This window comes from Macaca fascicularis, chromosome 10, assembly GCF_037993035.2.
Source record: "Macaca fascicularis isolate 582-1 chromosome 10, T2T-MFA8v1.1".
NCBI classification, from domain to species: domain Eukaryota; kingdom Metazoa; phylum Chordata; class Mammalia; order Primates; family Cercopithecidae; genus Macaca; species Macaca fascicularis.
Window position 1 is genome coordinate 74,137,763 of NC_088384.1, and position 27,014 is coordinate 74,164,776.

General features: G+C 41.3%; 2 protein-coding genes across 2 annotated transcripts in view; one reads left to right on the forward strand and one right to left on the reverse strand.

Annotated features, from left to right (window-relative positions):
* Positions 1–10,782, reverse strand: part of ISM1 (isthmin 1) — a 78,898-nt gene extending 68,116 nt beyond the window's left edge. Inside the window, exon 1 of the mRNA XM_045362487.2 lies at positions 9,136–10,782. Within this exon, the coding sequence (XP_045218422.2) occupies positions 9,136–9,273 (138 nt within the window). The 5' untranslated portion in view covers positions 9,274–10,782. The remainder of the gene's footprint in view (positions 1–9,135) is intronic.
* TASP1 (taspase 1) overlaps positions 1–26,278 on the forward strand; it is a 443,904-nt gene extending 417,626 nt beyond the window's left edge. The window contains exon 15 of the mRNA XM_065522748.2: positions 23,054–26,278. Within this exon, the coding sequence (XP_065378820.1) occupies positions 23,054–23,098 (45 nt within the window). The 3' untranslated portion in view covers positions 23,099–26,278. The remainder of the gene's footprint in view (positions 1–23,053) is intronic.
* The last annotated feature ends 736 nt before the right edge of the window (positions 26,279–27,014 follow it).

Sequence of the window (27,014 nt, forward strand, 5' to 3'; positions counted from 1 at the left end):
TGTATTTATGTTCACAGTTTCTCATAATTCTTATAAAAAGGAATTGTATAAGGTTTAAATAACATGCAAAGTGAAGTTTTTTTGTTCTTTTCTTTTTTATTTTCTACAACACATTCCCTTGCTGTTTGTTTGAACCCACTACATATAATCTGGGCACTAAACCGACACCCCCATCCCATCTCTAAATGATCTCCTTTCTTTGGGGGATGAGTAGAGACAGAGGGACACTCTTAGCTATCATTGGGGAAAGGGGCTTCATTGTCATCCTTTTCTTTACAAATCATAACATTTATAAAGGGTAAAATTTGTAAACCCTAAGCCAAGGGTTGCAAAAGACAGATGCTCTCAGAAGATGAGAGAAACATAATAGAACCACAGAAAGCACTAAAATGTTTTACAATAAGACTAGTGAAGACAAGTTAAAGAAACTGAGATAATGGAATTTGGAAATGACAAAGGAGCTATTACATAATAATCTTCAAGTTCTGCAGGAGAAGTTTCTTGAAAAGAATGCAGCCACCTGTTCATGAACACTGGGAAGAAAAAAAAGTGAACAAAGTGAACAAGAAATTAACATGTAGCATAAAGGATTTAATGGGCATATCAGAAGAAAAATGTTCTGATATTAAGAGCTGTTAAAAACCCTTGTATGACATATGGAAAATGTTATTGAGATTATTTGCTTTGTAAGTTTAAAACCAAAACAGATTCTTCTTGACCAAATGCATAGACATCTGAGGATGCCTCCAAACCTCAAAGATTAATGCCTTTTAAACTATGGGTAGAAGTGAATAAATGAAGGAGCAGCACAAATGATAGAACTTTATTTTGGTTTATATAAAGGAAAATAAAATTAAGAAATAGAATTATAGTGTTTCAGCTCAAGGTGGCTGACCAAGGTGGCATTTACCTCTTTTCTATTTATTAATTCTATGGAGGAGGTAGAAGAAATATGAGTCAATCTACAACAGAATTGGAAAGCTGAAAGAAGGGCCAACTACAGAAGAGAGAGAGGGATTTCTGGTAGATATGAAACAAGTGGCAACCGATTGAAAGTGAAGCACTACAGAGCTGAGAAAAGGAAAGTGAGATCTCTAAAAAGTCAGTTTCCCTAGAAGAATTGCCACAATAATATCAAGAACAGAGACTAAGTCAGCCTTACTACTAGAAATTTACTCACAAGAAATGAAAACATAGGTCCACAGAAAGGCTTGTGTAAAAATACTAACATGGTCTTACTCATAATATGCAAAGCAATGGAAACAAACCAAACGTCCATTGATGGGAATATACAAATTGTGATAGAGTTACACAGTGGATTATCGTTTAGCAATAAAAGAGAGAAATCTACTGATATACACAAAGTAAATGAATCTCAAAAACTATGTTTAATGAAAGAAGCCAGGCACACAGAAAAACGCAAACAGTACATTTCCATTTATGTGAAAGTCTGGAACAGGCGAAACTAATCTATGGTAATGGAAGCCAGAATGGTTGCCTCTGGAAGGAGTAAATTGCCTACAATTGTGCACCGGAAGACTTTCTGGGTGATGGGGAATGTTCTATATCCTAATTTTGGTGATAACTATATAGGCATATACAACTGTAAAAATGAAACTGAACCTTTAAGATTCATCCATTTTATCGTATGTAAATTATATATAGTTTAAAAAAAAAACTTTAAAAAATGCAGAGAGAGAAGAGAAGAAAGATAAGGAAAAAGGAAAGGAAGATAAAAAAGGAAGAAAAAGGAAAGAAAGGGAAGGAAAAAGAAGGGGAGAAAAGAGGCTATAAAAGTTAGGAGAAAAGGCTGAGGGCAGGAAGTGGTAGAGCCATTTCATTCAGTCCTGGGTTTCAGAGTGGCTGAGTTTGACATTTGCATCTGATATTTACTATGAGCGTTCAGTTATGAAATATTCCTAAACAAGACACTGGGGTTGAAATAGCCAGAAGAATGCCTCAAGACATAAGACACAATTAAAAAGCAGAAATAAAAGTATGAGAAGAAAAATTAAGAGACATTAAAGATGGATCTTGAAATCTCAATCTCAATGTTAGTTTCAATCTCTAACAGGAGTTCCAGAAAAAGAGTTCAGGGATATTGGAAATACCAAAGATATAACTAAAGAAATTTTTTCAAGCTGGAGACAAAGTTGGGACTTCAGAATGAAAGGGTTCACCATATGCTGAACAGGACTAACAGCTAAAGCCCTGAATCTAAACACAACCTGGTAAAAATTTCTGAACATTATGAATAAAGGAAAAACTCACAAAAGCATCAAGTTTTTTAAAAATCACCTACAAAGAAATGGTATTAGGCTTCTCATCTGAAATATGAGATAGTATAAAAAATTAAATTGTATGGCTTAAAATTCTTAGGGGAGAAATAAGATAGAAGACAGCCAACTGCCAAATTAGCATTTAATTTTGAGAATCAAATAAAGATATGTCTAAAGATATAGGTTCTCACAGAGTTTATAATTAATAAATTGTCTCTGAAAAAATTTTTGAAACTGTGTTTTAGCAAAATAAAAGATGAAAGTATGAGATTGAAGAAGCAGCAGCAGGCCAGACACAGTGGCTAACACCTGTAATCCCAGCACTTTGGGAGGCCGGGACAGGCAGATCACCTGAGATCAGATCACCTGAGATCATAAAAGAGAGAAATCTACTCGAGACCAGCCTGGCCAACATGGTGAAACCCTGTCTCTACTAAAAATACAAAAATTAGCTGGGCATAGTGGCGGGTACCTGTAATCCCAGCTACTTGAGGCTGAGGCACGAGAATCGCTTGAACCCAGGAGAGGGAGGTTGCAGTGAGCCGAGATCACACCACTGCACTCCTGGACTCCAGCCTGGGCAACAGAGCTAGACTCCATCTCAAAAGGCAGCAGCTAGATAAATCAGTAAATCTTAGAATTAAGTCTAAATAATTATTGGGAGTATAATAAAACTGGTAAGAATTGATTCCTAAAATAGACATACTAAAAGAAAAGAAAGAAAAAAGAAAGATGAAAAGAAATATTCTAGCACTAAAATTTCAGAAGATTAAAAAATTAGAGATAGTATACAGACAAGACAGAGAATCTTGCATCTAGCATGTCAGAATCTTGTTTATGTGGTGGGTTTAGGTTATAGATAATGGTTGATTCTCAGCATTAATAGAAAAGTGTTAGTTCAGTTATGTTTGTTAAAATGTTAAACATAATAGAAATAGAACAGATAACTTTCAAAACTTGATAAAAATTTTAAAAAGTAATATTTAAATACTTATCAAATGGCCAGGCGTGGTGGCTCATGCCTGTAATCCCAACTCTTTGGGAGGCTGAGGCAGGTGGATCACTTGAGTCCAGGATTTGAGACCTGCCTGGGCAACATGGTGAAACCCTGTCTGTACAAAAAATACAAAACTTAGCTGGGCATGGTGGTGAGCACCTGTAGTCACAGCTACTTGGGAGGTGGAGGTGGCAGGATCACTTGAGCCTGGGAGGTGGAGGTTACAGTGAGCTGAGATCATGCCATTGCACTCCAGCCTGGGCAACAGAGCAAGACTCCATTTAAATAAACAAATAAATAAATACTTATCAAATGATTAAATGCCAAGCTCTAATAATACATTTAGCATGCATTCAATGTTCTAATCCTTACAATAATACTGAGAAATAGTTGCTATATATCTATTTTACAGATGAGAAAATTTAGACATAGAGAGGCTAATCCTCTTGCCAAAGATGATATAAATAAATTGAAGGTGAGAGTGAGAGAGGAAAAATAAAAATAAATAAAAATGTTAGAATAGCAAATAAAATGAAAAAAATTCTAATTTATCAATAATCACAATAAATATAAATGGGTTAAATCCACTGATGCTTTGCATAAACAAGTATAATTTAGCTATAGCTTATTAATAAGAAATATATTTAAATTAAAAAGTTGGGCTAGGTGCGGTGGCTCACGCCTGTAATCCCAGCACTTTGGGAGGCCGAGGCGGGCAGATCACGAGGTCAGGAGATTGAGACCATCTTAGCTAACACGGTGAAATCCAGTATCTACTAAAAATACAGAAAATTAGCCAGGAGTGGTGGCATGCGCCTGTAGTCCCAGCTACTCGGGAGGCTGAGGCAGGAGAATGGCATGAACCTGGGAGGCAGAGCTTGCAGTGAGCCAAGATTGTGCCACTGCACTCTAGCCTGGGTGACAGAGTGAGATTCCATCTCAAAATAAATAAATAAATTTGAAAAAAATAAAAGTCAAAAAAAGTTTGAAAATAAAGGTTGTAAAAGACACCCAAACAAATTCTAAAAGGAAGAAAGAGCAGAAATTGTTATATTAATATGACACAAAAAAGTATTCAAGACTAAAGGCAATAAAAGAGATAAAGAATTCCACCTTGATAAAAATACAGTCACCAAAAAGGACACTTTATGTCCTTGCACTACGGGTTCTAAAAATGTAAATCAAAAATTAGGAGAACAAAGATAAAAAGATGCCTACAATTCCTCCCTGTTCACATGCTCTTCTTTAATGTGACTTTGCTGCTCCTCCCATCAAGACGTGGAATCTATTTCCTATCCACTAGAATCTAAGTAACCACGTGATTTGTTTGGCTAATAGAATACAGCTGAAATGATGTGCAAACTCATCCAGACGTCTTGCAATTTCTGCTTTTATTCTGTTGCTGCTCTGAGTCCACCATGTAAAGATATATGAGCTAGACTCCTTAAGGATGAGAGATTATATGGAGAGCAAACCTAGGTGACAGCAAGCACCAACTATCAGACAAATGAGTGAAGTATTTTTGAACCACCTAGCCCACATGAAGCCAACAGATGACTACAGCTACATGAGTAATATCAGGTGAAATCACCAGAAGAACCACTCAGCTGAGCCCAAGCAAGGTGCTGTTATACAAATTCATGAGGAAATAAAATGGTGGTTCTGTTAAGTCACTAAATTTTAGGGTGGGTTATTCTGCAGCAATAGCTAGGTGAGACAATTGTTCATCATTTAAAGAAAAAAATCCAGTAAAAGTAATCAGCCCAACTGGAAAATGAGCAGGTAAGTCACAAAATAAGAAACACAAATGGCTGTTGACTTTCTTGTATTAAGTACAGATAAATTATGCTTTTGCTTCTACTGCTGTAAGTAGCTTGGATGAACTCCTAAATCCAAAGCAGTGAATACAAGAAGCTAAGCTGTTTTATTGAAGGCAATAGAGGGATAAAAGATGGGAAGTGCTCATAAAGATGATAGTTAGGAAATAGAGAACAGAGACATTTTACTACATTCCAGAGTTTGGTTTGCTTTAATGTTACTGTAAAAATAATCAAATTGGTGTTTTATAATACTTGCTTAAATCTCACTGCCTTAACGAGTTCTGGCTTACTACTAAAAATATATAGAAATTCATGATTCTAAAACTGACTGAGATTTAGTGGAAAGGCAATCATTTGAATTTCAGACAAAGGAGATACCTTTATTAGTGCTATTATTGCCTATGGATTCTACATTTTGTCTTCCAGACTACTTTTATTATATATCTATATCTATATCCATGTCTATGTTTTCTCATTAACATTAATTAAATATATATGAAAGAACTAATCTGAGTATCTGATTAATATGAGACATACTTATTCTAATGAAAGAAGAGTCAAAAGCAAAAAAAAGTTGATGTTTCCATGCATTTTAATGCAGCTATTGCACACAGTTGTCTAATTTCTTACTAGATAATGTAAAAATACTGAAAACAGTTCAAAGACTTAACATTTTTATGTTCATCAGCCAGTTAACCAATATGGATAGTATACTCAAAACACTTTACTGCCACCTCGTAACATTGTACCTATCAATGTTTTGAGCACACTCGCGCATACTAGGGGAGACAGTCATACAAAGAGTCAAAAATGTAACCCCTAGTATGCTGAAACTACAAAAAACACTTAGATAATATTTATACATGTATGTGTATGTATGTATATATAATGTGTGTATATATATACATATATGTCATAGTTAACACAGTAAGAATGTCAAGATACATTTGAAAATGTAAATTGTTAAAAGTGTTTCTCTCTCGAGTGTATGACTTTATCCAGAACTTGCAATAGAAGTATGCTTCAAATAGCTCCCCACTATAAAATAACAAAAATAAATTAAGAAGCTTCTAGCTGTGCAACCTTGGGCAAATTACCTAACCTCAGTTTCTCCATCTGAAACAGGAATAATGATAGTACTCAATTCATGGGATTTTTGTGAGGATTAAGAAAGCTAATATGTCTAAAGCACTAAGAACAGTGCCTGCCACATAAAAGGCACTTAATAAATCTTAGCTATTATTGTTGCTTTTCTTACTACTTTATTGGGTGTCCTTGATATGTCCTTAAATAAGAATGTGTCTCTTTTTAAATGAATCCAAACATACTACAATTCGGGTAAATAAGCCCACCATTGCATATTTCTAAGACAACCTTATATTTTAGAAGGTTGTGCACAGAGACAAAAACAATAAAAATGATGTATATGGATTGATTAATTTTCTGATTATGAAGAAGGATTTTAGTAGCTCAGGACAGCATAGAACCAACAAATTTAGATGATGTTTAAGACTTGGGTTTAAAATGTCTGGTAAAAAGAAAGAATACAGTGTCCACAGTTTTGTCTTCAAATACACCTGCTACTGGCAAATTCACTTTCTGGGGCCTGAAAATGATGGACTAATAAATGTCTTTTGCAGACCTCCTCATTTGGCAGAACATTCTTCATTTGACTTATAAAACCTTTGCAGAGTCAGAGGGCCAAAGAAATAACTTTGGTCAGGAAGAGTATAAAACTTTTATAATAACAAATTACAAAACAGCAAAATTATGAACTGAACTGCTAAACTCATCATTCTGCTTGGAAAAGTGTGTGCATTGAGTGGACAGTATCACCGAACACTATTACAAGATAAGCTGAAGCTGGTGGATTAGCAGCTACTTGGGACTCAGATATTTCTAGGAGCATAACTCTTTCTAAGTCCCCCATTTGTTCTGTCCTCTTGGGGCAGTTCTTCAGCCAAAGCCCCTTTTGAGAATTCAGTCCACTTCCCTTTTAGAACTGCCACTTCCACCAGCTGCTTCTCTCATTACCTTACTGTTCAAGCGGAAAAGGCCAACCCCGGGTTATTCTAATGATAGCAAACACCTCATAAAGAAATCTGCCAAATTTACTTTTCCACAGAACATCATTTCTATGGCTTTTCATGAGTCCATGAGGAAAAAAGCATCATGTATAAAATATAACTTCCAGAAATCTTGAAGATATTAAGAATTATCCCTACAGTGTTAGATTGGTGGGTGCCCCAGTCTATAGGATAGTGGCATCTTCAACTTCCCCATAGAAATTCCCTCAGTCTGTCACTGTACCTAGCTCTCCACGGGAGAAGATGAGAGATCCCACAAAGTTAGGACATTTTTAGAAATATCTCAAAGTTAAAACAACTTTAAGCTTTGGGGTGTGTACTTTTCTACTGTTGGTTTTGTTCTTGCATGTAATAATCACCTTGCTTTAGTCTATCCTGGTAGAGACAAAATTTGGTGTAGTTAATCGAGAGTTTGGAATGTCTGAACTTTGACAAGTTTTTTAACCTTGCTATACCTCAGTTTTTGCATCTGTAAAGGGGCTATATTAACAGTACCATGTCTCATAAGATTATGGTTAAATTAAGTGAGTTAGATTCTGTAAAGCACTTAAAACGGTGGCACATAGTAAACACAATGTAAGTGTTTTATGAGTTTTCTCTTACGGTAAAGTTTCGCTACAAATTGTATAAAGATGTAAAAAGTGAATTATCAAAGACAATGACTATAAAGTCCTTTGGGAACAATGAACAATGCTTATTTCGTTTTATTTATTTGTTTGTTTTTTTTTTGAGACAGAGTCTCGCTCTGTCACCTAGGCTGGAGTGCAGTGGCGTGATCTCAGCTCACTGCAACCTCCCAGGTTTAAGCAATTCTCTTGCCTTAGCCTCCCAAATAACTGGGACTACAGGCTGCGCCACCACGCCCGGCTAATTTTTGTATTTTTAGTAGAGATGGGGTTTCACCATGTTGGCCAGGATAGTCTCCAACTCCTGGCCTCAGGTGATCCACCCGCCTCTGCCTGCCAAAGTGCTGGGATCACAGGCGTGAACCACTGCGCCTGGTTTGAGCTGATTTTAGGAGCCAAAGAATCCCCTCTGCCTCCTGGGAAAATCCCTGTTTACTTTTGCCTATGCTCCAAGTTTACAGTTGTCCCACCCCTAGACTCAAGGAAAGGTGCTAAGGTAGCGGCAGGAAATGCCTAGCTGGGCAATTCTATTCAGAAGTCAGAACTCACATTGTGTCTGACCGTCCACTATGCCCTCCCCTTGCCCTAAAGTTGAAATGGATAAACAGAATCCCATTGCTAAAGCGACCTTCAAAGGGGAAGATCCTTGGGAGAAAGACTTTGCTACGAGTTTAAAAGCCCCAGGTAACACTGGCCCAAATCACTACCAGTGCCTTCACTGCACCTTCCCCACGACCAAGGGGGCAACCGGGGGACCTCAGGCGAGGCCTCTGGAGGAACACTGGAAGCAAGGGAACCCTGAGGGTGAGGAGGGGGTGCCTGGCTATTCTCCTTGGGAAATTATGTCCTGACCTTTGGCATTGCTTCCTGAAGGGGTAGACTCCCGGAGTTCTTTCTCCCAAAGACTTCACGGATATCATCCTGTGAAGTCTCCTTGCGTCCCTCCAGCCTCGAGTAACATTACTCAGCCTCCGAAGGGCAACGAAAGACTGGTAGCACCCCCAAGCAAGCATATCTCCACACTTCCTCTGCTCATCCCAGACCTCGCTCCCTCCCACCTCCTCACCAACTCTGCACCTGACCCGTGACCGACAGAACTGAAGGAGCGCAGCTGGCAGAGTTGGAAGCCGGGTGCAGCCTCCAGGCACGTGCCCCCGCTCCGCCTCTGCCTAAGTCAAGTGGCCCGGGCAAAACTACTACCAAAACAGTTGCTCTTAGGTGGGGCGGGGGACCCGCCTCCTTGCATCCACCAGGCACTAGCTCAGCACCCCCGCCCCACAAACCATCCCCGCAGCCGCGCACGCCCCTCTCCGGCGGCGCACTCACCTGCAGTTGGGCTCGGCTGGCGTTGCCCGCGGCCGCGTCGGGCCCGTCGGCGGCTCCCGAGCCGCGCAGCACGGTGATGTGCAGCGTGAGCAGCAGCAGCCCCAGCAGCAGCAGCAGCTCGGCCGCCAGGCGCACCATCCTCTTGAGACGCGCGGCTTTAGGACCCGGCGCGGCGGCCGGCGGCGGCGCCGGGGGAGGAGGAGTAGGAGCCCGGGAGCCCGGCAGCACTGCTCCCGCCTCGGCTCCCGCCAGGACTCCGCTTCCCGGGCCTGCGGGGCTGGCGCAGGGCGCGGCGGGGCGTGCGGGGCCGGGGGAGCAGGAGCCGCCGCCGCCGCCGCCGCCGCCGCCGCACCACGGCGGAGCCACCGCGAGGCCGGGGGTGTCCAAGCCGGCTGCGGAGCAAGCCCCGGCGCTGCCTGGCGGCGGCGGCGGCGAAAACTGGGTCCCGGGGCTGCCTGGGACCCGGACCGGGCCGGAGGCCACCCTGCTGGCAGGGGGCTGCGGGGTCGGCGGCGGGGCGGGCGCAGCCGAGCCCCCGAGCGCACATGGGCGCCCCAGATGTGGCCGCGGCGCCGCAGCTGGAGCGGGAGAGGCCGCCAGAGGAGCGCGGGGAGGAGGAGGAGGAGGAGAGGAGGAGGAAGAGGAGGAGGAGGAGGAGGAGGAGGGCTTCAGCTGCGGCCGGGAGTTACCTCCACGCTTGGCTTCCCCGCCCTCGCCGCTCCGAGCCACTCACCCGGCAAGCCACCTCCACTACTCTCCGCGCTCCTCGGGGCCGCCTGCCGCGCCGCCCCGCACACAGAGTCCCGGGGAGGGCCGGTTCCAGATGGGGGCCCCGGGCACACCGAGGTTGGCACGGTTTGGGGGTAGCCGGGGCGCCCTCGGCGTCTGCGTCCGCCTGCCGGGCTGTACCAAGTGCCCACTGCCGAGGTCGCTGTGGGGGGCGCGGGTAGAGCCCCTGTGCTCACTGAGGTTCGGGGCTGTGGGTGGGTGGGATGGTGCCTGGGCTGCTTTAGAAACCTTTATTGCAAAATGGAGCTGGAGTTGCAGTGATGGAAAACGGAGGGGGCGCCAGATAAGCCAGGTGTCTGCGTGCGATCCCTGCCCGAAGCAGTCGGGGGAGGAGAGGAGTGCCAAAGTATCCTTCCGAAGGGTCTTGACACTTGCTGGGCCGCCCGCTAGCCGGGCGCGGCTGTTCGCGGGTCCGCGGCGCCCCGTAGAGCCTGTGAAGGGAGGGGAGTCCAACTCGCTGAGCGTCCGTCTGGTGACCGGCGCAGGTGTTGGCCGGAAGCTGCAGGGACTCAGGGCCCGCGGCTCAGGCGCTCAGGAACTGGGAATGTATCTCGGCTCTAGCGGGCTTGCGTCTAGGGGGCTTATCCCGGGGGTGCCGCGACCAGAGGGGATTTGGGGGCTGGCGTCGCGCAGCCGTCGATCCCGGGCCACCACCTCATGGCCGCGCTGCAGCCTCGGGCTCCCGCGTGCGGCTCATGCTTTGCAGGGGGCGGTTGGCGAATGGAAGGGCTCCGGGATGGGGCTGAGGGCGCAGAGTCCTAGCGTCGGATGCTAGAGCGAACTGGGTCCGTCCGTGGCACCGCGCGCTTCCCTCCTAGATCTTGCTCGGCCTCCCGCCTTACCCAAGTGGCTCAGAGTAGCGGACTCTCCGTCCGGCCGGGCCTTTTATACTGCGCTTCCCCGCCTCCTACCCGTTCCCTCCCTTCCTCCTCCCCAGCGCCAGCCCAGCCCTTCCCTCCCTGCGAGCCAGGACCTAGTCCATGCCTTCGCACACATCCGCTTCGCACATTTCCAAGCCCTTCCCGCGTCCCGGACGCCAGTGCCTCCGGGATGGAGCCTCCGAATTCTCCTTTGGTGAATGAAATTAAATAAATAAGCAACACTTTCTTGACGGCACGCCTCCCTTCTCCCCTCCCCAATTTCCTACCTTCCTCCTCCGCGCCCTAGAAAGATTTAAGATTCTTAATTCAACGGCTTTCGAGTTCTCACAAGGCATCTCAACCAAGTATTATCCATATTAAGGCAAACCCTTGCTCGGTTCGGAAGGTTCCTCCGGTCACCGCGGCACTTTGCAGAATTTAAATAGCGATGGTTAAGGTAGGGTCTGTTGCTTGGACTTATTTGTGCCCGGGAGAGGAAGGGCTTGCTGCCTCTTTAAAGATGCCTGAAGCGTCTTTAAAATTCTAACTAACTCCAGCATCTTATTAATAAATTGGCAGCTGTTCATAGAGTCTGCTATATCTTTTCCTTTTCAGTTTTTTGTTTTTTTTGGGTGGGGGGAGGTGCGAGGGAAGAGGGGAGATGTTTGGAGGGGTACTTGCTTTGGATTTGTAGGCAGCCGGGCCTGTCAGACATCTTATTTCTATCTCTAGGCTCTAAAATGCCAATAATTGTCACTGGAGTGCGGGTCGGGGGGAGTGGGGGGGGGGGAACGTGAAACAATAACCGTACAGGGTAGTTCAGATGGGAGATCAAAGAGGGTATCCCAGCAGCCTTTAAATCCTGGAAGGATCCTCCTGTGTGTTTTCTAATTAGGATCACTTAAAAGGGAAAGGGCTGGAGAATCAGCGCCGAAATAGAATATCTAAATTAAGATGGCAAACTAGAATCCCATAACCAAAGAGTTTTAAGGATGGTTCTAACCTCCAGTTGTGCCAGATTATGATATGGGCTCGCAGGAACAAATGACTTTCCTATTGCCAGAGGCAGGCTGGTCTGAATTAGGATCCGGGGCCGCTGTGTCCTGCCCTTTCATCACACACAGTCTCCACATGTAAGCCTCAGCTGCCTCTCCTCTCATCTGAAAGTAACAGTTTTGGACCCAAGGAAAAAAATGACCTTTAAAAAACTCTGCAAAGAAACCTTTGCAATGAATGTAAATTCTTGTGAAATTGTAAATGGAGATTTGGAGATCAAAGTCTTTGTAAAATGTTGTAAAAATTGTAAATTGAATTTTGGGGACAGATGTCTTTATAAAATGTTGAACAAATGTATGAATGAATCCTATTAAAATCCCTTCACGCTGAGAGATCCCCATTCCAGGTGAGTTTATGTTCCAGTAAGCACACATAACGAGTATTGATAAACACCCGGCTCTATGATTCCACTTGCCAAACCAGGCTTGCCAGCAGGGCTCTGTTTTTGAGTTAGGGAACACGGGCTTACAATTTTTGTGGAAAAATAATTAAAAATTTAATAGACTAAAACAATTAAGTTTCAAGCACATTTACGAAATTGTATCAATAGCTGATAAAAATTTTTAAAATCCTACCTCCTTCAGCAGAGTGTCCAGAACACCCTATCCATATGTTTATTATTGATTTTATGACACTTGGGGCACTTGTGTCTGCATGTCTGTCTGCCCACTAGACCTTGATTGGGATCACCTTTGTGGTAGAACATTTCAGAGCATCCTCCAACTCCCCACCTCCATCACCTCCATCCCAGTATCGAGTTTCTTTCTGGGTTCATGGCTATGAGACATTTTCTAGGTGTACTTGGGTCTAGGTTTGGACTGTGAAGAGCTTTTTTCCTTCCCGGTCTGACCATAAAACATCCTGAGTGATTATCTGCACACACTCTCTCTTTCCTTTTTTTTTTTTTCTTTTTCATTCGTTCTTTTTTTTTTTTTTTTTTTTTTGACAGAGTCATTCTGTCGCCCAGGCTGGAGTATAGTGGTGCAATCTCAGCTCACTGCAGCCTTTGCTTCCCAGGTTCAAGCGATTCTCCTGCCTCAGCTTCCTGAGTAGCTGGGATTGCAGAATCCTGCCCCCATGCCTGGCTGATTTTTGTACATTTTAGTAGAGAGAGATTTTCACCCTATTGGCCAGGCTGGTCTCAAACTCCTGACCTCAAATGATCCACCCGCTTCGGCATCCCAAAGTGCTGGGATTACAGGCATGAGCCAACGTGCCCAGCCCTCTCTTTCCTTTCTACATGGCAAAGGACTCTGAGGTGAAAGGAACTCAAATTGAGTTACTGCTCAAAAGAGAACAATTGGACCAGGAATATCTGCATTGAACCTTGCACAAGTGAGAGAAAACTTTATTCACAGACATTGTGATGTGGGGATGTGTGCGCAGCAGCTGGTAGAATAGTACCCATCCCGACAAGTATAATCTTTGAGACAATGCCTTGCACAGAGTAATTGCTCAATCAGTGTTTTAAAAATGCATGTAACAAATCTGGTATTTGTTTATGCACCAGTTAATAGATTACCTTTCATTAGAGTGCTTGTATTCTAGGTGTCTGACATTAATTTTTATAGCTATTCTGCCTCTTGATTGTACTATTCTCACGTAGAATTTGTCTTTCATTATTAGTCCGATTTATCTTACAGGCAGGCTTATTTGACTGGAATATTTTGAGGAAGGAAGAGAAATGAATAAGCCAGAACACCTGTAGTTAATATCATTGCTGAGAACCTTGTGGCCTATTATGACCAGGATTTTATTGTTATTTTATTTTATTTTGCTAAAGATTGGTGCAACATAGCAAATAGTAGTTTCAATGTAATCCTTAATTTTTTTTTTTAGTATGGAAAGTTTTAAATATATACGAAAGGAAAGAGAATAATATAATAAATCCTTTCATACTCATAAGCTGGCTTCAACAAAACTTATGGCCAATCTTGTCTTACCTGTATTCTCAATATTTTCATACATTTCCTCCTTTTCAGATTATTTTAAGCAAATTCATGATATGTAATTTCATATGTACATATTTCAATATGCATCTCAAAAAGGTAAGGGCTCAATTAAGCAATGTTTTTTAAACACAGGCATATTGAATCTGAGCTTTAAAACAGATTTGAGAAGTCACAGCCAGAGACTTTTTCTGGGTGTAAGAACGATCAGAATTTAGGGATTGTGGTGGAGGCTGCTCTGTGTTCACAAAAACCTGTTTCCTCTTCCTCCCGGGCATTCTAGTACACTTCATTTCTCGGTACCCTATGCATGTGACTGAATTCTGGCCAATGGAATATGGGTGGATTAATGTGTGTCCCTTCTAGATCTAGCCCAGAAAAACTTCCTGTGCATGATCTTTTCTTTTTTACCCTTGTCTGCTGGCTGGATGTTTTTGCCCAGGGTGACCCTAGAGCAATGATCAGTCTGGGTCTCTGGAACAGAGTCCCTACCTGACCCCTACATCTGCCCAAGAACACCCTGGCTGGGCTGTTGTGTAATTGAGAAATAAACTTTTTTAAAAAAATGTGTGAAGCCATTAAACTTTTGTGGTTTGTTCCAGGAACTTTCATTACCCTAACTAGGGGGCAATGTTCTGAGGCTGGAGGGATGGCAAACTTTTTCCTTAGAGGGCGAGATGGCAAATTTTTTTTGTCTTTGTGGGCTACAAGGTCCCTTTTGCAATTACTCAACTCTGGTGTTGCAGTGGGAAAGCAGTCACAGAAAATACGTGAAGGAATGGGTACAGCTGTGTTTTAATAAAATTTCATGTGTACAGCTAGGCAGCTGGACCACATGACTTAGTTTGTCAACCGCTGTCCTAAGGGACTGGCACAACCTCACCACCTTGTTTGTTTTAGAGGCTATATATGAAGGAATTAGTCAGATGGACTTCACTTACTATTTTATCTCCCTAGTCTCAGTTCCCTCATCTGCCTCATCTGTAAATTGGGGCTGAGAATGTGTACTCTCAGGCTGTTGTGAAGTTCAACAATTACTCTCACGTGGAGGAAAAAGCAAGTCATTCTGGGTCTCTAGGTCTGATGGATACGGGACTCCACATTCTGTCCATGAGGGCAGGGCACTTGTTTGCCTCATTCACTTCTGAATTCACACAGTAAATACTCCATAAATATCTATTCAATGAATGAAACTTGTAGAAAGCTGTTGAAATTTGGAACTCCGAGGAGCCTTAGAGGTAAACTGGAAGCCCTCAAGGAAACACAAACAAACAGAAAGCCTGAAGTGTTGTTCTGTTAGAGCCTCTCCTTTGAACTATGAAGGGGTCACAATTCTCAGAAGTGAGAAAATCACCACAGTCAGAGGTGCTCCTAGGGTCTCCACCCCTGAAAGCAGCTGCTAGGCTTGTGGGACACCTGGACTGCCAGCAACGTTGCACTTCCCTATCCTCCAACACACACAAAACCTAGGAAGACTGGGGGGACACCTGTGGCTCTTTTCACTTCATGCTAAAAGCCCCTAGCTATACAAAGAGTCCATGAGACCACCAAATACGTGAGTTTCGGAGGAGGTCAAGAAACTATCCAGAGGGAGTGCTATTTTTCCCCAGGACAAGGCTGGAGCGGCGGTGAAATAGGACCCGCTTCTTGGAAGGATTCCTGATGATTCTCCCTGACATGCCAGATTCCTTTACTGCATTTCTGTTGTGATGTTAAAACATAATAACCTGCTCCTCCAGTGACCTCTTCTGCAAATAGCCAACCCTTATAGTTCCCACCTGCATTGAAAAGAGACCCTTTATTGCATTTGCTTTGTTGTTATTATTTCCGTGCAAATTCTGGAAAGCACAATAGAATCTCAGGCAACATGTTATAACTAGGGGAGAAAAGTGCATCATAATTACAAGGTTTTGTAATTTCCAGGCAAAAAAGAGGACAAACTATTTGGTCAGAATTAAATCTTGGAGTCTAGATGTTGGGAGGGTTCCACAGAGTTCATTTAGCTTCCTTTACAGATGAGGCAACAGGCCCAGAAAATTAAATAGACATTCTCAATATTGCACAGGGACTTGGTGGCAGCATCAGGACAAGAGCCCAGGTTTCCTAACTTCCAAGACCAACGTGCTTTCTGTTTCTGAAAGTAAACTTTCAAAAATTAAAGTACGCTGTACATATGGAAAAGACCACATATCCTGGCTGCATAGCCGAATGGAATTTTCACTATGCAGATCAAGAAACAGAATGTTACCAGTACCCCAGAAGCCAATTACCCAAAAGTTACCAATATTCTGACTTCTCTCACCATACATTTGATTTGCCTTTGAAAATTAATTCATCAAATTTTACAGTATATACTCTTTTGTGTCTGGCTCCTTGTGCCATCCTCTATTGCTCTCCCCAGCTTTTTGCTTCAAAATGAATTGAAAACTATAGAAGAGTTGCAAGTATAATAGAATGAACATCTGTAGTTCCTTGTGGTAGACTGTTTAAAATGACCACAGTTTTCTCCCCATTGTCTCCAGGCTTTTTACAAGCTGGCTTTGTATCCCTGGAAGCCTTGTGATTTAGTTTCACTAACAAAATGCATCAGAGGTGATTTTGTACCAGTTCTGTGGTTAAGCTTCAATAAGCTTTACATGCCCTCTTTCTCCCTCAATCTCTCTCTCTGTCTTTCTATCTGTCTGTCTGTCTCTCTCTCTGTCTGTGTGTGTGTGTGTGTGTGTGTGCGCGCGCGCGCGCGCCTCCGTATCGGAACTTTCCCACTGCCATGTGGATAATCCAGGACTAGCCTCCTGGAGTGATCCTAGTCACCACTGTTGCCCCAGCTGACACCTGCCTATTCTCAGAAGCAGAGCCGCCCAGTAGACCTGCAGTTCATCACAGACACATGAGAGAGATTAAGAGAACCCAGCTGAAACCAGAGAAAGCACCCAGGTAAGCTGCGCCTAAATAGAATGAGAGGTGAAATGAATGGTTGCTGTTGCGAATAGGGTAGTTCATCACGCAGGGCAACCTGCTAAATACAACCCTTCACCTCAAATACTACAGTAGGCATTTCTTAAGAGTAAGGAGATTCTCCTACATCATCACAGCATAATTCTCATACTCAGGACGTTTAACATCGACACAATAATATGATCTAACTTATAAACCACATTCAAATGGTTCCAATTGTCCCTACAATATTCTTTACAGTAACTCTTTTCTGTCCAGGATTCTGATGAGAATCACTCTGCATTTAATTGTCATTGTCATGTCTGTTTATCACCTTCGGTCTTCAACAGTCCACATCTCCCACTCCTCCTTTTTCTTTGGGTCTTTTGTGCCGTTAACATTCTTTAAAAGCCTAGGCCAGCTGATTTTGCAGAATGCCCTTCAGTTTATATTTGTATGATTGTTTCTCTAGAATTAATTTCGGATTGTGCGTTTGGGCTAGGAATGCTGCCTGGATGTTATGTTCTTCTCAGTGCATCACATCAGGGAATCCGTGATGACATTTTTCCCAGTTGTGGGTAAACCTATTTCAAGATATGGAGATCCTGAGTCATTTTTGTGAGGTTAAATGGGAAGAGCTCTTGATTGAAAATATGTCAGTGTGTTGGCTATCTTTTTCTTATGTGTGGAGAAAGGGGAAATATGAGTTCATCTAATTTCCTGGGAATTTACTTCACTTTGTTCCAAGTTGTTTGTCAACATCATCCAACTCCCTCAGGGCAGTGGGCTGTGACCATATTAGAGGAGGGCTGTCCTCAGGGTGAACTCTATGAATCAGTAATTTTGTTTGCTGTAATCAAAAGTCATTATCAATCCATTCTTAAAAGCTTAGCCTTAAATTCTTTTTTTGTTCACCTTTTTTGGGGAGCAAGTCAGGCTTAGTGTAAGACAAAGGAGAAATAAATTTGTTGTTCATGAAAATTGTTTTTAGTGATTTAAAAATAATAAATACCTTAGCTTTATGATGCATTAAAAAAAAACACAAGGAATATAAATATACCCTAGGGAAGTCAAAAGAGCTCAGTGAAAGAAAGAAAAAAGCCAAAGGGCTAGAAGTTTTAACTCTTTTTTTTTAAAAAAACTAAAGAATAGTTGAAATAATCTTTCAACAACTTCAGTTGAGATTATATCTGAAAGAAAGCTAAAGCTGATTAATTTGCATTTAGAAGTGAATTTAATCCAGCAATTCCTTAGCAGAGAAAGATCAAACTGACACCTCTAAGATGCCACATCAGAGATGTCTCCACTCAAAACAGATTTGCGACTGGCTGGTTCTAACATCTTTACTAATAAACACAAGATCTCATCATCAATGCTTGTGGCGAGGATTTCACAATGACTCAGGGTGTAGTGCCTCATTTGTGAGCCAGATGTGTCTAAACTGAAATCTGAAGATTCTCACTTGTAAACTCTAAACAGGATGATGAAAGTTAAATGAGAAATAGCGTTGTAGAGAAATAAGCATGAAGGAGCTGTTTACACGTTTTTGGAAGCAAATTTAGTGTGGTTGTTATTTTATAAAGGTTGAGATTTTCCTTTATTTACCTGGGGTCTAACTTGATTCTGAAGTTGTAGTTTAGTCAATAACCATCAACTTTTATCCATAATAAGTGACAAACAAAAAGTAGTGTTTTGGAATAAAGATTTTATTTGTTGGGGCCATGAAAGCCAAATAATTAAAACTTTAAAGGGATGTTTTGGTTACTCATAAAGATTGAAAGATAAACTGTTCTCACACTTTTGTGTGTGTGTGTGTTTCTGTGAGTAAACAACATGTGATAGTAATATCAGGCATGGCAATATTGAAAAAACAGTTGTAGTAGTCAGGGAAAGTAAAATTGGTTGCTATAACAAACAATCCCTCCAAAGCCCAATGGCTTAGCATAATAAAAATATGCTTTTTGTTTATGCTGCAATAGTTTTCATACTTTGGTATTCAAAGGGCAGTCTTCCTTTGATGAGGGGACCCAGGCTCCTAATTAGTGGCTATGAATTTTGTAGAACATTCATATAGCAGACAAGTGAAGAGAGAAAAAGTATATGGAGGCTCAGGATGCTTTAAGGGGCAGACCACTTGCCATTGACCAGAACTTAGTTACACCGACCCCACCCAACTGCAAGAACAGTTGGGAAATAAAGAATTCCTATAGTGCTTAGGAGGAAAAGAAAATGGAAAATGGGTATGTTTCTACATAGAATTATCTCTGCCAAAACCCCACTCCATTTCATTAGTATGAATGAAGATCATAGTATCATACGGGGACTAGAGTAAGGGTCAGCAATTTCTTTCCTATTAAGCACTGGAGAGTAAACATTTTCAACTTTGTGTCACAAGAAGAAAAAATCAAGGACATTAACCTATATACTTATATAACCACTTAAAATGTGACCATATAAAAATGTAAAAACCATTCTTTGCTCATGGATCTTACAAAAAGAAACTGGGGGTAGGATTTGGCCTGTTTACTTGACATACTATTTTATTTAACCTGAGCAATATATAAAATCCTGTCTCTTACCATAGTGCCAATGAGTGAGGACTGGTATAGTCAGGCCAAGCCAACATCCTCCTATGTGGCTGTCTCATTATGATTATTATCTAATTATACAATATCTAGGAAAAGTAACCATTCTGAAACAGGGAGAGAAATAAGAGCAAGGATAACGGTAACATCTGAGTGCTTAACTGAGATAACAGAAGTACTGAGTGAATTGAATAATGGTATAATTTCAATTTTGCCTATTTTACTAATCCCTGGAGTAGAGAAATCCTAAAAGGAAATGTTTAGTGCTACAGGATTACCTTCTTCTCAGACTCCTTCCTAAAATGATTTGAATTTTGGGTGAGACTTTCAGTTGACCATTTATGGCAAATTAAATTTGAAAATATAGACTTAATTGAGGTTATGATGATTATGCAGAACAAGTTATGGTCTCAGAAGATTGCATTTAAAATAAAAATGTTTACTGTAAACTGAAAATAAACAGCAAAACTTAGGTTATGTTTCAGAATGTGACAAACCTATATGTCGTTATTAACAGGGTTCATTTCTGCAACATAATACACAGTTAGACCATGCTATTTAATATTTTCTAGGCACCTCATTTGTGATGACTCTAATTACTGAGATTCGTTCAGTACTTCTGTTATCTCAATTAAGCACTCAGGTGTTGCCTTTCTCCTTGCTCCTCTTTCTGTCCTTGTTTTAGATATTGTATAATTAGATGATAATCTTAATGAGAAACTGGAATTATTAAACGGTCCAGGAAGAGCCACATAGGAGAATGTTGCCTTGGCCTAACTATACCAATCCTGACTCATTGGCTCTGTGGTAAAAGGAGTAGGATTTGATCTATTACTTAGGTTAAATAAAATAGTAAATAAAAGAAAGCATTGCAAAAATGTTGTTTGTCACGAAAGATTTTACTGATGAAGAGAAGATTTCTGTTACTTATAATTTTTAAAGTATTTTTAGTATTATAAACACGATATTTTTCCTCGAAAATATGGGGAATTATTTTAAATGAAATTGAAGTTATACATATCTCTATTTCCTAAAGATGATTATTGTTTACCTCTGGTATAGTTCTTTTCTGTTTACACACATACACACACACACACGTATGCACATGTAAACGCACAACCCATTTATCTGCACGTGCAAATATACATAGACTGCATACGTATATAGACATTTGTACATAATTTGGGGATATAACTGAAACCATACGGCCATTAAAAAATCTTCCAAAAGAACACTTTTAATGGCTGCAGCATGTGTTCTTGTATGAATATATAGTAATTAGCCTACCCTCTATTTTTGGACATTTTCATTATACAAAATTTCCTTCATTAAAATACCATTAAGAAGTATATAGACAGCAAAATGAGTGCTTATATCAACAAAAAGACATGTACAAATATTCATAGAACCTTAGTCCTAATAGTTCACAGCTGGAAACAATCCAAATGTGTATCAATTTTAGAATGGATAAACAAGTTTTACTGTATCTGTACAAGGGAATACTAATCACCAATGGAAAAGAATTAATGGCTGGCGGCTACATGTAACAAGGTGAATGATTCTCACAGACATAACTTTTAATGGAAAAAAATAACCAGATGCAAAACAATACATTCTGTATCATTTCGTTTATATGAAATTCAAGAACAGGCACAACTAATTTAAGGTGATGAGAGTTCAGCATATTGCTTGTGGGAAGGGTATAGACAGGGATGGGGTACAAGGAAACCTTCAAAGTACCTCACATGTTCTCCATCTTGATCTAGATGCTTGTGCATATATGTAAAAGTTAATTGAGCTGTACATTTCAGATTTGTGCACTCTATGTAAGCTGTACTTTGATAAACAGAAATAAGCATAAAGATAGTCTGTGATACATCTTTGAAGATAGGGTTTGACTATATTTGTTATAAGTTCCTTAGCATAATCTTATACATTCTAAAAAATGCTATTTTGAATCTTCAAAACATCTATGATCTCTTTTCTGTTATAGCACTTTCACAAGCTAGATAAATGGCAGAATTTTTAAAGATAATGTTAGTAATATTAGATTTGTCAAAGGAGAATAAATCCATGGGAGTGTCATGACTAGGACTCTTGCATTCTTCTTTGGGCTTGAGATAAATTTCAATTTAATCTAGCACTGAATATATTAAATCTGGAATAAAAAGTCAATATAATGGAAGATCCTTCTCCATTAACTGTGGTTTACAGAAAGAATTCATAAAAGGATTCTTTAATTTGTAAAATTTCCCAGTACAATTCAATTATGATAGAATGAATAAACAATTGCATTATGTTTTCAAGGATGCTGCTAGTTTATGGAGCAAGGAAATACACAACCTACAGTACATTAACTTTCTATTTGAAGACTGTATGTATTAGCTTGGTTTTTGCTATGATAATGCTGCTTAACAAAAACACCAAAATCTCAGTGGATTACAACAAACACCATTGTAATTCACACTTACAAATCTGCAGGTCAGCTGTGGTTTATTGATCTTGGGTGGTCTAGGATGGAGTACAGGTTTCAGGTCAATTTCAAGCTTTCTCTTCATGTTTGCATTTCAGAACCCAAGCTGAAAGAACAACAACTTCATTGGGCTTCATAGTACAGAGTGTACACTCCAAGAGGCCTAGCCCACGCACACAAGCACATATAAGGTTTAAATTCACATTGCAGCCTTTTACACGCCATTGACCAAAGCACCATGACCATACCCGACATCATTGGTGAGGTAGAAGACTGGGCTGAGTATACTTCATGTGTATCAGTAACTACCGATGCATAACAAACAACCCCAAAACTTAGTGTCTTAAAAAAGCAAACAACAATTTATTATTTCTCACAAGTCTATGAGTTCATTGGGTAGTTTTGCCAATCTGGGCTAATCCTAGTTGTGCATCTGTGTGAGATGGCCTGTGGCCCAGGACCTGGTTCATCAAGGATAATCTCAGCTGGGACAAAACAGCTCTGTTCCATGTGGTGTCTCATTCACCAGCAGACTAGCTTGGACTTGTTCTCATAATGATGACAAGGTCCAAGAGAGAACAGAAGCTTGTGACATGCGAGCCTACACTCAGATGTTGTAGGATGCCACTTATGCTGAATTCTATTGTCTAAAGCAAGTCACAAAACTGGCCTAGACTTAAAGTGTGAGCTAATTCCAACTCCTGATAGGAAGACTTATACAGGTACATTGCAGAGGGTATAGATAAAGGGAAGAGTAGGGAAGTATGGCTGGTTTTGCAATCTACCATACTGACTGCAGTATAGTTTGGTAAGGGTGGTGAGGAAAGGAACATCTAGATTCTAAAAAGCATTAAACAAATTTCAACTTAGTTAATTAAATTTCAGCTTAGTTTTCCTATAACAGGGATGCTACTAAAGCAAACAAGAAAAACTGGGTTGTTTATCTTATATTAGGATCCTATTGTGTGTTTTCTAAAATCATTAAGTCATCACCAGATGATGGTGTTTTGCCCACTTAATACCTTAGTCAGTTTCATCCTGAGAATAAGGAAGTTGTTTACTAGTGCCTTATTATGGCATAGGGAGTTGGCGCATAATACTTTGTCTAACTTGTCTCTCTATAATTTTAGTATACATCGTTCAGTTAATTGTAGTGTGAGACTGCATGGTCAAAGAAAAATGATACTATAATAAGTTTTGGTAATGAATAAAATTATGTAAATAGGGTGTAAGTTTTATTCTCATTTTCCCTGATTTTTTTTTCCCTTTAAGATTTCTCACTTCTCCCTTGGATATCTTCCAGGAATCCCGTGGTAAGTTGGATTGTTTTCCCCAGTGGAGTGTTTCTCTGCCCAATTGATATATCGATATTAGGCTTAGTGGTATGCAATGGTTGATTTTATGTGTCAACATGACTGAGATATGGGGGGCCAAGATTAAACATTCATTCTGAATGTGTCTGTGAGGGTGTTTCTGTATGAGATTAGCATTTGAATTGGTGGACTGAATAAAACAGATTCTTCCCCAACATAGGTAGGCATCGGCCCATCCCTTAAACAGCTAGAATAGAGTGAAAAACCGAAGGAAGAATTTGCTCTCTCTGCCTGATTGATTGACTTTGGATATCAGTCTTCTGCTCTTAACTGGGACTTACACCATCAGCCCTCCAGTTCTCAGAACGACACCACCAACTTTCCTGGTCTCTGGCTTACACATGGCAGATTGCAGGACTTCCCAGCCTGCATCATTGCATAAGCCAATTCCTTATAATAAGTTTGACATCTATGTCTGTGTCTGAGACTGTATCTCTCTATCTATCTATACCTATGTCCTATTGGTTCTGTTTCACTGGAGGACCCTGACTAATACACCGTGTGACTTGCTTTGGCTAGTGGCATGTGGGTAAAAGCAACGGTATGTCAGTTTTGAGGGTAGGCCTTCAGAGACTTTGTGTATTTCTTGTGCTTCTGCTCTGGGGCAGCCACTGTTCTAAGAAAGATGAGAGACATGTGGAGCAGACCTTGACCTGACTTGAAGCCTAAAGCCAAGGCCAGCTGAGCCCAGCTTAGGTCACCAACCCCACCTGCTCTGCAGATGTGTCACTAAGTTATAGAGTGATTGTTATGCAGCATTATTGTGTAATTAGTTAACTGATTCCTAAAGTTTCCAGAAAAATGAGCTGAATTATCTCTCCATGATGCAGGTTCCTATTTACTGACACAAAGCTTGGATAAACAAATTCTATATAAAATCTTGCAGTTGGGAGACCACTCATCTCCTACCTTCACAATTTGCCACATCTATATAACCCCTCCATTATTATTAACCTAATGTTTTTCTAATTTCACATTAGAAAATTCTATGTGTGCATTCACCAACTCCATTTGTTCTTATCCTGGGCACACAGAAGAATTACATTTTCCATCCAGGTGGGGTCATATGGCCGAATTCTGGCTGAGAAGTGTTACTGATTCACTCATTTCTAGAACTGATTCCTGAAATCTGCATTATTCTTTCTCTCTTTCCCTTTCTTCCTGTCTCCCCTTGTCTACTGTCTGGATGCAAAGAATACAGTTAAGGACTCCAGAGTTCTAAAAATGGCAGCTTCAATAGAGGGAATGAATCTTGGGTTTTGAATGACCTTGTGCATCAGAGGCCTTCCTCCCTCTTATCTCACCAACCTGCATTGGACTGTCCATGAGCAAGAAATTAAAGTTATTTTAAAAATTTATCTATTATTTTATTATTTTTAAGATATCAATGTTTATTATGTTAAGCCACTGAAAACTTGGGGGTATTTGTGTAGGCAGCAGTTACCCTGTGCAATAAAAAGCATAATCCTTAAAATTAAAATATATTCATCCTCTTATTACCTGAACTTACCTTTTGTACCGTCTGTGATCCACATGCCACACTTTGAAAAAACACTACTGTGATCCAGATCCTTATATACAGTCAGGGAAACTGAGCATCAGAGAGGGAAGATGCCACCAAGTGTGTGTAGTGAGTTAAAGCAAGAGCTGGCAATAACTCCAGGAATGCTGTCCATGCATCCAGTCCACCAAGAACTACAGGGCCAGCTCCCCTCAGGATTCTGAAGTAGCTTGTTACAGACACTGCTAATATCCCGTATCACCTGGGCAACACAGATAGATGCCAAGGACTCCCTCCTCTGATGACCTGTAACTCTGCCTGAGGGTGTTCTCTAACCGTAGGAGTGCATCCCTGTCTGACCTGCACCCAGTGATGGAGGCCCTGAGAACAGCCCTCAAGCAATGACAGACAGGAGGAGTGAGAAAAGACTCTGATTTCCTTCCCATGTGGTGTAACTCTGGGGACTGTTCTATGCAGATCCAGAGGGTCCTCAGAGGGGATGAACTCCAGTTGCCTGCAGAGCTGACCTGCTCATTAGCACTCTCAGTCCTGGCTCCTTCCTTCTCACTCTCACTTCCCCTACCTGATGATATGGCAGACAGTGTGTTATGAACTGTCCTTCCAAATTCATGCATCGAAGCCCTAATCCCCAATGTGATGGCATTTGGAAGTGGGGCTGTTGGGAGGTAGTTAGGTCATAAGGGTGAGGCCCTTATGAGTAGGATTAGTGCCCTTATAAGAAGAGGCATGACAGCACTTGCCTTCTCTCTCTGCTCTCAACCATGTGAGGATAAACAAGGAGATGCCTGTTTGCAAGTTTGCAAAACACCAAGTGGGCCCCCACCAGACACTAAATCAGCCAGGGTCTTGATCTTGGACTCTTTGGCTTTCAGAACTGTAAGAAATAAATATCAGTAGTTGAAGCCACCCAGTTTGTGGTATTCTTTTATAGAAGCTCAAGTAGACCATGACAGAGTCTGAGGGAGGGCATCTCTCAGGAGGTGACATTCGAACAGACACCTGATTTTGAGAAGGGACATACTGGAAGAGATTTCCAGGCAAAAGATCCACCACTTAAAAAGTCCTGGAGGTCGGAAAGGGCTTGGCATATCCAAGGCATAGAAATGGGCTTGTATGGCTACAGTTAGAGGGGAGTGGAGGAGGAAGTGCTTGGAGAGGTGGGCATGGGTCAGATCCCTATGGAGAGGCATGGATTTATTCTAAGAATTATGGAAAAACAGCAAAAGGTCCCAAGCAGAGGAGCAATTTGACCTGATTTATGGTTCCAGAGCTCAGTAGCAGACCTTTCCAGAAAATGCAGAAGCCAAGGCAGCCCCTTTTGGTAGGAGGCAACACAAGGTCCTAGGTATACTCCAAGAAGTTCCTCTTGGAGGGGAGTCTGGCCCTGACGGGACTCAGTGCTTCCATGCACTGTGCAGAGCCACCAGCCCTCTGCAGACAATTTCCACCGTGGTCTGTTGCGTTCCTCCTTCCAGTCAGAAGGGGCTGGTGCACGTGGCCCTGGCTGGATAAAGATACTCTCACTGCTTACAAAACATATCTTGGGCCCAATTCTGTCTTAAGACCTTTAAAATTGGCAGCTACTTCATACCAAATCCAAAATGGATTCAAATGGGAAGAAAATATAAATCCACTGGTGGCATGCGCCGGTAATCCCAGCTACTTGGGAGGCTGAGTCACAAGAATTGCTTGAACCCAGAAGGCAGAGGTTGCAGTGAGCCCAGATCATGCCACTGCACTCCAGCCTGGGCAACAGGGCGAGACTCTGTCTCAAAAAAAAAAAAAAAAAAAAAAAAAAAATATATATATATATATATATATATATATGAATATATAAATCCAGGATTAAAAAGATATTTTCCCACACATCACCCACATGAAATAAATGTCTTTTTGCACAACACCTTGTTAAAATTATTAGAGGAGGCCTCAGTAATATTTCCATGCCCAGGGGAAGAATTCTATTACAAAGGTGGACAAAATGGGCCCTTGAAAACTCCAACAAGGGATCCTGGAAATGCCAGAGGAAAATTGTGAGCTCTAGATGTAAAATAATTGAATAAAAGTGGCCCAGACAGGCAGAACAACTCAGCCCTCTGAGGAGTCTCTGTCACTGGCTTCCCATCAAAGGTAGGGAATTCTGTTGCAAAAGCAATTAGGTTGTTTCAGCCTTGGAACTAAGACGTCTGAAAATTAAAATAAAAGTATGGAAATCCAAAACCAATCAGTACTCAAAAGACTGATTAAGTCTGTCTTTAAACATACAGATGCTTGAGTAATATTATTCAAGTTATTATATTCATAGGATTCTGAGAAGTCTTATGACATTACTACGCTT